The sequence below is a fragment of the Canis lupus genome, chromosome 7, assembly GCF_011100685.1.
Source record: "Canis lupus familiaris isolate Mischka breed German Shepherd chromosome 7, alternate assembly UU_Cfam_GSD_1.0, whole genome shotgun sequence".
Lineage (NCBI taxonomy): Eukaryota > Metazoa > Chordata > Mammalia > Carnivora > Canidae > Canis > Canis lupus.
This window is the reverse complement of record NC_049228.1, coordinates 1,925,959-1,935,833: the sequence shown is the minus strand read 5'-3', so window position 1 is coordinate 1,935,833 and position 9,875 is coordinate 1,925,959. Positions and strand designations below refer to the sequence as shown.

Genomic DNA, 9,875 nt, shown 5'->3' with positions numbered 1-9,875 from the left:
CTCAGGCAGGTGGACAGGATGCCTGCAAGGACACGTTAAGGTGGAAACACCTGGAATGTTACCCACAGATAGAGGGAGGATGGGGCGAGGGGGAGACGCGAGACAGGTGGAATCGGGGAGCTGGCTGGAGGAGGTCCCAGGCTTCCACGGGGTCAGGACAGGAGGAGGTGAGCAAGAGACCAAGGCCACCAAGTTGGTCAGTCTGGTAAGAGGAGCTGGGTGGGAGGGGGGGGGGTGCCCATGGTGGCTTCTGTTTCTCTGTGGAGGAGGACCGCAGGCTGTCAAGGGGAAGAGGGGGAAGCGCTGGTGTTGAGGTTTGGGGAGGGAGTTACAGTCGTCCAGGGCCGCAGATGTGCAGGTCCCCACGGCCTGGGGCCCGGCTGGGGTTGTGCAGGGTGCTGCGGGGCATCCCTGGTCACCGTGGCCCAAGCCAGCACTGGGCAAGCTCCTCCCAGGAGTGGCAAGGGGAGGGAAGAGCATCCAGGGAAAGGCACGGCTGGGACTCCACGGGCCTCACTCCAGCCTCCGTGGCCCCGTAGCACAGGCACCACGCACCACCCCCTGGGCCTCCCCTGCAGCATCCTTAAAACCCCCTTTAAATACTTAAAAAAGCCCTGCCTCTCAAGGCTGGGACGAGGACGAAATGGACTGCAGTGGACATGCCCCGAATGTAGGACATAGGATGTAGGACGAGGGGAGCGTCTGGCTGCCGCCTGGGAGCCCCCTGCCCAATCATAGTTGCTCCTCCCTCCTGTCTGGTGTGGGAAAGAGGAGCCTGGGAGCTGCAGGTCTTTGATATGCGGGGGCACGAACATTTGAGGGATCTGAGGCCTGTGTCAGCAGTGGACTCTGGCCAAGAAGGTCGGCTGTGGCCGTGACCTGGGATGTGGGGCCGTGGCTTGTAAGGCCACCAGGGCTTCCTGGGCTATGGGGCCCCAGCCAGTGGAAGCGGCCACCGACTTCCAGGAGCATCCACATATTCTCCACGACGGGCCCCTCTTCCCCCTGGGCCCAGACTCCCAAGCCCACCATGAGCGGTGCTCCCGGGAAATAGAATGGGGAAGAGAGAAGAATAAGGAGAAGAAGAGTAGGACAAGTTTCACCCCCGCCCCAAAAAGAAAAAGACAAGCAGGGGCCAGGTGCCAATGTCCTGGGCCTGGAGACTTTAATGTCCTGCTGGAGGGAGTGGCCCTCCGCCAGACACACTGGCAGGGACTGGCCCTGTTTGAATGACATTAGAAGCTCCATCCAGCCGGGCCTCTTGCTGGTGGGGGGAGGGCCTGTCCACCCGCCTCCTCCTGAGCACCCCTGCTCAGCCCAGCACCCCCTCCCTCTCCGGTGGTCATGGCAGCCCTAAGCCACGCTGCTGCGGCGTGGGCCTTCACTGCCTGGGGGGCACCAGGGTCTCCCGGGAGCCCAGATGCAGGTCAAGGCTGCCCAGCGAGGACCCGCGGCTCCGGCGTCCCAGCGCACTGGCCCGGCCCTCTGGGGACTCTTGCTTCTTGAGCAGCTCTGTTGCCGCCACCTCCACGTCCTCGGGTTCCATCCGGCAGGCATCTGCCAGGGCCTGGCCCGTTGCCATGAAGAAGCTGGCATCGGCCGCCAAGGTGTCCAGGCCTCCTCGGACCAGAGCCTGCGGGAGGACGAAGGCGGGGTGGGCCCTCCCGGGGAGCGGGCGCGGGGGCCGCCTCTCCTGGCCAGCCCGGGCCACCCCCGAGTGCAGCCCATGCTCCGTCCCGCCGCCCTCCTCACCTCTCGAACCAGCCGGGCCGTAGCTGGGGTCGGGCACCTGCAGCCACTCTCCGTGGGCCTCCTGCTGGGGGGCGCTCCCTGAGGCAGAGACCCCGGCGGGGGGCAACTCCGCTCCTCGGGCAGGGGACGCTCCGGCCCGGCACACTGCTCCGAACGCACGAAAGCAAAGACCCCAAGGGGGATGCTGGAGCCCACTGGCATCCAGGGAAACTCCAGCTCTTCAGAGGAAGCCCGAGCCAAGGCCCACGGGGAGGGCACGAGCCAGCAGCCCGGCCGTGCCGTTGCTAACGGCAAAGTGGCACCCTTCCTCCCTGGAGACTTCCTTCCCAGGCCTCTGCCCCGTTACCTGGCAGGGGGCGGGAGACGCCTGGGGTCTGGGCATTTCTCTCTGGGTCCTCTGTCCTTTCAGCTTTTCCACACAGGGCCTGCCGTGGGGTCCTGTGGGCAAGATGCCGCAAGGGCGAGAGGGGCTGCTGATGGCCGCCAGGGACCCCGAGTCCACAGGGCTCCGCTCAGCCCGGCAGCCAGGCCCCGAGAGCTCTCGGAGGGCCTCAGGGCAGTGGGAGGCGCAACGGGGGGTGTGCACATGCCGAGGCCCAGCCACCCCTGGGCCGGGCAGGACCCTGCGCTGTCCCCTTGCATGCACGCCCCCCTGGGCGGCAGGGCCCTCCTGTCCACTGAACTCGAGCATCCTCCAGGCTCCTGGTCACACCCAGCAGTCTGAGGCCTGCTGGGACACTGCCACCATCTCTGAGGGTCCCGGGCCCAAGGGGTCAGTGTGTCCAGGGGTGGTCCTTCGGGATGTGTGGGGTGCAAGTTTCCTGGCGTGCCCCCTTCCCACCTCACTCAGGTACCTAGAGGGCACCTCTGTCCTCTGCCTGGATGAGGAGGCAACTCGTCCATCCCAGCCCAGCTGGCTCCCATCGCGCGACGGGCGCCCAAGCCCCAAGTGTAAGAAGAGAGCGAGGCTCCCCAGGCCTCTCTGGGGGGAAGGCTCAGCTTGTAGGGTGCACAGGAAAGACTGACCCAGGACCCTCCGGGGTTGGCCCAAGGCTCCTCCTCTGGCAGCAGGCGGCTCTGGCTCTCCAGGGAACTCCCTCTCGTAGCGGATGCTGAAAGGGAAGCCAGGCTGGTGAGCCAGAGCAGGCCTGCGTCTCCCGCCATCCTGCCCTTTGTGCTCCCAGGCATCCTTCCCCTCCGGGTCTGGACCCATCGTGGGTGTCGTCTTGACTCCAGGGCTGCTGCTCCCACCGCTCTCTGCCCAGCCGGTCCTGGCTCTCTTAGAGAAACAAGGCAAATACATCCCCTCCTCCTCTCCTTTGCTCGACGGATGCCCTTCCCTGTACCCTTCCCACATTCTGTTCATCTTCCAAGGCCCAGCCTCACAGCCTCTAGGACGCTGGTTCTCAACCTCGGTGGCACGCTGGGTCAGCTGGGGAGCTTTAAACACTAGCAGTGGGTGCGTCCCATCCCTAGAGTCTGCGGTGAGGCCCCGGGCACTGCAATTTTGGAAGTTCCCTAGATGCTCTAGTGCTCAGTGGAGGCTGAGAAACATTGCTTAGCCCTCTTCTAGGCCTTTCCAGCGCCTGGCGATCAATATTCCTGCATTCCCAGGGCACCTGCTCTTTGTGATTATTTGGTCGCAGTCACATCACAGGACAACATCTCCCTAGAGGATGACAGTCCTTTCAGGGCCGGGCTCAGGACTGATGCCTTTGTGTTCCCAGAGCACCTGGCACCATGGGGTCCCGGGGCACAGGTGCCCTTCCAGCCCTGTAGGTCTCTGAGGGGAAGGGGATGCAGGCAGCTCCGGCCGCGGGGAGTAGCTGCTCGCCGGGTGTCCGCCCTGTCCTGCCCGTGTCTGACGGCGCGTGACTCTTGCCTTTCCAGGTCTCAGAGGCCTCCCGCCACCTGGCCTCCTCTCTAGAACAGAAGCTCTGCTTGGACCTCAGTCCACAGGTGCTGGTTTACGAGAAGTTCCCCCCCCCCCCCCTGCATCCTGCTGTTTTTCACGATACTCATAATCACAGATTATATTTCGTCTACAGCTCAGGCTGGGAGAGAGAGGGCCCGCTCAGCAGTGAGATCTCCCCGGAACCCAACTGCAACAGCTCAACTTTAATCTTCCACAGTTTTTCACACCAGCGCCCTCTTCCTAACCTACTTCGTTCCGTAGGTCCCAGCTCCTAGACCGGCAGCAGATGATGGAGAGGAACCCAGGGCATTTGTGCCGCTGCTGCTCTCTGCTGGCCAGAGGAGTCTCTGCAGTCCAGGCCTAGCCTCTTGCATTTAGGTGCAGGATGGATGGATCCAGAAGGACACAAAGGCAGCCAAGCCAAAGACAGTCTATGTATTTTAGGATGCCCCATCCAAGAGAGCCTGGAACCCCCTAGCCATGTTTTCCCAGCCCGACCCCAGTACCCTGCCCATCCAAAGCTGGCCGTTGCTGCCCCTACCTGGAAAACACCTGGCTGTTGCTATGGTCACTGTTGTCATGGGCAACGTTGGCATTGGCATTGTTGGTATTGGCACGAGCAAGGGGGTTGGTTCTAGGATCTTGAGGGAAATCCTCCAAGAAGACGGGTGATTCCAGCTCTTCCATCTCTATCTCAGCAAACTGGAGGGGTCTCTGGTTGGCCATGACAGGGGGCAGGGAGTTGGTCCTTTCCAGGAAGTTGTCCACCTGGCCAAAGAGGCCTCCGGTCCTCTAGGGGCAAGGAGGAGAGCGTCAGGGCTGGGGACAGTGACTGGGGGATGAGAGCTGAGCGTGCATGAGGACTGCCATCCTGGGAACGAGTGATGGATTAGAAGACAAATCCCATAAGGCCAGAGGAGAATGGACTGGGCTATAGGGTCAGAGAAGAGATCATCCCCCTTCAATGAGTTCTCAGCTGAGTGAGGTAGACAGGACGCATCTAGGGAACTACGTAGGAGACACAGACAACCAGATAGGGAAATCCCTTCTCATGGAAAAAACACCGGATTGGGAGTCTGGGGACCCCCTGGTTCTAGTCCCACCTCTAAAACTAACTTGCTGAGTGATATTAGATATCTCATATCATCTCTTTGGGCTGCCATTTCCTCAGGGATAACCCAAAAAGGTTTAACTGGTTGGTCTTAAAGACCTTTTGGTTCCATAGTGTCGTAAAAAACACCAGACAGAGCTAAGGATTGAGGACCAGTGTAACTGGAAGCAGGCAGGGCATGGGGTGATGAAGGGATTCCAAGAGGTGAATGCCGACCGACCGGGGCTTAAGGGGCGGTGAGGACAGGCGTGAGGCTTCGTGGAGGGAGGGAGGAGGGTATGATTGTATTTGACAACTGCAGTAGGTTGGGTCATTGACTCTGAGTCCCAAGAGATGTGGGCTGTGGGTGTCTTTGGTTTCCAAATTCCCCACCTATAGGGCTGGGCTCCTGGCCCTTGTTTCTCTGGGCGGTTGCTGCTCCCTGTGCCTAGAACACGTGGCACGGTCACAGCCCTCACTCACCCGGAATATCCCTTCCTCCATCGCAGCCTCCACCATGGCTCTCTCCAGCTCCTCTTCAGCTGTCAGGTCTCCTGAGATGGTACGGCGGATCTCTGGGGCTGCCTCTTCCTCAATGGTCCGCAGTCCAGCCTGGGGACAGAGGCTCAGTGACCCCTCCAGTCTAGTAGGGGAGACCACACTGCTTCCCATGGCCTTGCTCATTTCTAGCCCCAGCTCCAGCCCCACTCTCTCCGGGATATTCAATGTCCCAGGGCTCCCCGAGGCCAGCAGGTCCTGCTCTGATCCCTGGGATGGTCCAAACCCTAATGGCTCCCAAGGAGTCTTCTCTTAACCTCATGGGTGATTTTACACCCTCCTGGGCCTCCAGGTAGAAAGATCTTTTTACTCAGTACAGTCTTCTAGACAAGTGGTCTCTTTTGACTGGTCATGCCATTAATATAATTTTTTGAGTTGACCAAAGCAATGGGAGGATTTAAGACCAGCGTCATTTGACAGCAATGAGAACACAGCATCATTTCTGTCCTAGACGTGTATCCTAAATCTATCATGAGGAAGCATGACATGAATTCAGACTGTAGGATCCTGGTAATAATCTTCAAAAGGGTCAAGGTCATGTCAAGAAAAGCTGGGGAACTATTCTGGATGGAAGAGTCTAAAAACTAAACGCTTTGCGTGAACCCGGATTGGATCCTCTTCCTACGAGGGACGTTACTGGGACAGCTGGTGAAATTATATGAGGCCTGAGGATTTGATGATAGGAAAGTCCCAACGTTAATTTCCTGACTCTGGGGCTTGCCTTGCCCAGAATCATGGTCATGTAGGAGAATTATGGAGAATGTTCTGGGTTGATAGAACATTATGTTGGGAATTACCCTCAAATGGTTCCGAAAAAACGGTGTTTGTCTTACACATGCAAATTCTAAACGCGCTGTGAGATTATTTTAAAGCAAAAACTCAAAAACTGCAATTGAAATACGTTTTTGAGCACACAGCCCAAGTGCATGTATATTTTCGAATTAACACCAAAAAAAAAAAAAAAAACAGAAATAAAAAACAGAAGAGGTGAAACAAAGTTCTAAATTTCTTTGCATACCAGGGGATCATTTTAAGGGCTCAAATCTCTCTTTTGAACAAATCCCGTTTCTTTTGGTCCTATTATCTAGAGATGGAGGAGCACCTGGCTCTTCTCCTCTCTTACCCTGGCTCCCTCCTTCCCTCTGTGCCTCCATCACTGACCTTCAAGGACATAGAGAGGGAGCTGGAGCCTGGGGACCTGGCTCAGTGGAGTCCGTTGGAGTTCAGGGTGGGCTTACCTGGATCTGTATGGTGTCCTTCTTGGGCCGATACCCATAATATTCTTCCTGGCGCTTCATGAACTTCCGGAAGTGCTCCTGGATGAGAAACGTGGCGTAGAACTTCCCTACAGTCACCTCATCATCTGCAGAGGAGCCAATAAGGGATGTCCTGAGGGTGGGCAAGAGTTTGCACCGGGTTCCGAGTGGGAGCCAGGGGTGGGCAGGACCGGGCCAATCAGGACTCTCCTCTCCTTGCTGACTTGGACAGTGGGCACTTTGCATCCTAAGGCTGGTTCCTGCCCTGATGGCCACCCTGGGGTCTATCCAAGGTATTTACAAAGGGTTGGGGGCCATTCTCAGATTCCCATGGGGCTTCCCAGAGAAGTCCCTGGTCCCTTTGCTCAGCTGCTCCGGGACTCTGGTCTCCCAAAGCAGTACCCACCTCCTATTGGAGGAATGACCTGGTCCAGGAGCTTCATGCTGGTTCTCTTCCAGATCTTCTTGATGATGGCCCTCAGCTCCTCGTTGGCCTGCTCAAAGTTACCTGGGGGCAAGGGACGGGCAGAGGTGGCCCTAAAGTCCCCCAGCCCAAGTCAACGGCACTTGACAAAGCCACCTAGGCTTCTCCGAACACCTCCCTCAACAAATACTGCCTGAGCTTTTGTTTGTGTGGTGCGTGGGTTTTGGCAGCTGCTGTGCTAAGCACCGGCAATGGGCGGGGTGGGGGGCGGTGGGTATCACCGTAGCCCTGGGGCCGCACAACCCCGGGGCCGTGCGCGGCCACTCTCCACGAGCCTTGGCTTCCCGTGGTCGCAGTGGCTGCCTTTGCGGGCTGTCTACATCTCCTGCTGCGGCCCCCTCCCCCCCCCCCCCCCCCGCCCCATGATCTTTCCAAGGACCCCCAGGCAGCCGTCCTGCTGCCGACCTCGGTCCCTCCAACCCTGCCTCTTGGCCCTCCTCTCCTCGCCCCCCAAGGGAGCCTGCCCTGTGGCCCCTCTGATACCTTCGGGACGGCTCTGAGATGGCCCAGCCCTCGGTGAGGGCCCGGAACACGCCCAGGGCCCCCGCGGCCGCTCCCTGCTCCCTGCTCCCAGCAACCCCAGGCTTCCGGCTCTGGGCTCGGTACCGGGGGCCAGGGGAGCTGGGCGCGGCCTGCCCAGGGCAGCATGGGGGGCCCTCTGCGCCGCCGGCCCACTGCGGGGGGGCACCCTGCGCTGTGCTGCTCCAGCCCCAGGCAGACCCCTAGGGAAGCTCCGAGCTGCGCCCTGAGGGAGCGGCCAGGCCGGTCCTCCTCCACTCTTCCTCTGAGGATCTGCGTGGGCCCGGGGCGCACCCTCGGGGACAAGGGGCGCGGCCGCCCAGCCAGCCCTCACCTTCCGTCTTGATCTTGAGGGCCGTGCGGACCAGGGCGAAGAGCGTGGCGTTGAAGGTGACGGTGCCGTCGCTGTTCAAGGGCATGTTCATGCCCACCAGCCGCTGTGGGGGGAGCGCAGGGCCGCGCTGCCGACCGGGAGGGGCTGGGCCGGGGCCGGGGTGCGGGGGATTCGGGACGCCCTTGGCGAGGGGACGCGTGGGGACTCCAGGCCCTCAGCCAGGGACCCGGGCCTGGGAGCAGACCGCTCGAAAATGACTCCTCGGCGGGCCTCAGCCCCACTCCGTCCCAAGGGCCCCAGACCCCGCCTCGGGGGCGCCGTCCCGGCAGCGCTGGTTACCTTGCAGGCCACCCGGTGTGGGCAGAACTTGCCAAAGCCCAGGGGGGGCTGGATGCGTCTCAGCAGCGTCACCACATCCAGGTGTTTGATTCTGCCCCTGCGGGGGGACACACAGCCGAGGGTCCCTGCAGCCCCCAGACCTCGTCCTGCTCAGAGAAGAGCCCAAGGAGGGCAGCCAGGCCGCCCGGGGCGCTGCCTATTTACTAAGCCGGTTTGGGAAGTAGAAGCTGAGCCCCCTCTTTAAAGAAGGAACAATGTTTGGGTTCATAGGTTGGTGCGAGGGTTAAATGAGATGTTGTACGCAGTGCGCAGCACCTGACACCGGGCCAACATCCGTCAAATATGAATTGTTACCTCTTTAGAAAGAAAGTAAAGCAATAGCGCTTCCCCAGGTTTAATCCCCAGGCCAATGCCCCGGGGACGAGCTCAACAGGCAATGGGGATCCTGATTCGGTGGGTCTGGGGTGGGCCGGGTGGCTCTGGGTTTCGGTCAAGCTAGGACGCTGTTGGTGGGTGGCCTACAGCTCCGGTCAGCCAGGGCCTGCTGACATACTGGGTTCCTTGCTCCTGGATGGTCCCAGCAGAAGCTGGATGACCATTTCCCAGGAAAGCCAAGGGGTTTTCAGCCCTGGGGTGCTTCAAGGGTGGGCTCCCTTCCAACCCTAAGAGACTCCCAATTTTCTGATCTGGGACCTCAGATAATAAAGGGAGATGAAGCCCACTCATTCTTGTGAAGCTGGAGAGGGACTCCCGATAGGACAGTAGGGCGGGGTGGAGGATGGAAGAGGGGACAGCTGTGGGGGGCCCTACACAGAGCTGGTGCAGACCGGACTCACTTGGCTTCTGGGTCATACTCTGCCCAAATGGCCTTGAACTCATCCAGGTGATGAGGGCCCAGGATGGACCAGTCCCGCGTGAGGTAGTCAAAGTTGTCCATGATGACAGCTACGAAGAGGTTGATGATCTGCAAGAGGAGAACCGAGGGATCACACCGTGGAAAAGCAGGGGATGATGGGAGTAGGCTGGGGGGCTGGGAGGTGTCCACTGGGCAAGGGGGCCAGAGCGCCCTCCCACCTGGGCCCTTCACTGCAGCCCTTCTGAACCACCTATGTCCCCCCCAAGTCCCTCCATGTCACACCCCCGTGCTCCTGCACAGTCAGTGCCCTCTGCCAGGGACCTGGGTGCTCGTCCTTTAAAACCCAGCTCAAGGGGCCCCTGGGTAGCTCAGTGGTTGAGCGTCTGCCTCCGGCCCAGGGCGTGACCCCGGAGTTCCAGGATCGAGTCTGGCATTGTGCTTCCTGCATGGAACCTGCTTCTCTCCCCTGCCTGTGTCTCTGCCTCTCTCTCTGTGTCTCTCATGGATAAATAAATAACATCTTAAAAAATAAAAAAATAAAACCCAGCTCCAGCGCCTGCAATCTCAGCCTCTTGCCCCCTCCTCAGAGACATGATCCCCCTCAGTGTCCCACCGGACCGGCCCCATTACTGCTCTTGCATTTTCTGTGTAGAGCGAGCGCCCCTTTGAGTGGCAAGACTTGCTTGCACGGACTCCCCAAAGTACCCAGTGGGCTCCTTCAGGGCCACGCGGGGTCTTAGCGTGTTGCCGCCCTCTGCACTGAGCCCAGGGC

The 9,875-nt window shown here is 59.9% G+C and overlaps 1 protein-coding gene and 1 long non-coding RNA gene across 3 annotated transcripts in view; one reads left to right on the top strand and one right to left on the bottom strand.

The window, feature by feature from the left end:
* Positions 1–1,135: 1,135 nt before the first annotated feature.
* The window catches only part of CACNA1S (calcium voltage-gated channel subunit alpha1 S), a 63,450-nt gene continuing 54,710 nt past the window's right edge, over positions 1,136–9,875 (bottom strand). For both annotated transcript variants that reach the window (XM_038541920.1, XM_038541921.1), the window contains 11 exons: positions 9,084–9,211; positions 8,248–8,344; positions 7,909–8,011; positions 6,978–7,079; positions 6,554–6,678; positions 5,241–5,369; positions 4,209–4,459; positions 2,779–2,864; positions 2,099–2,190; positions 1,753–1,896; positions 1,136–1,633 (listed from right to left, as the gene is read on the bottom strand). In XM_038541920.1, coding sequence (XP_038397848.1) covers positions 1,382–1,633; positions 1,753–1,896; positions 2,099–2,190; positions 2,779–2,864; positions 4,209–4,459; positions 5,241–5,369; positions 6,554–6,678; positions 6,978–7,079; positions 7,909–8,011; positions 8,248–8,344; positions 9,084–9,211 — 1,509 coding nt within the window. In that variant the 3' untranslated portion in view covers positions 1,136–1,381. The remainder of the gene's footprint in view (positions 1,634–1,752; positions 1,897–2,098; positions 2,191–2,778; positions 2,865–4,208; positions 4,460–5,240; positions 5,370–6,553; positions 6,679–6,977; positions 7,080–7,908; positions 8,012–8,247; positions 8,345–9,083; positions 9,212–9,875) is intronic.
* Positions 3,303–6,232, top strand: LOC111096587. The gene is made up of 4 exons (XR_005361798.1): positions 3,303–3,527; positions 3,643–3,711; positions 3,801–5,319; positions 5,767–6,232. It is a non-coding gene; the product is annotated as an uncharacterized LOC111096587 (long non-coding RNA).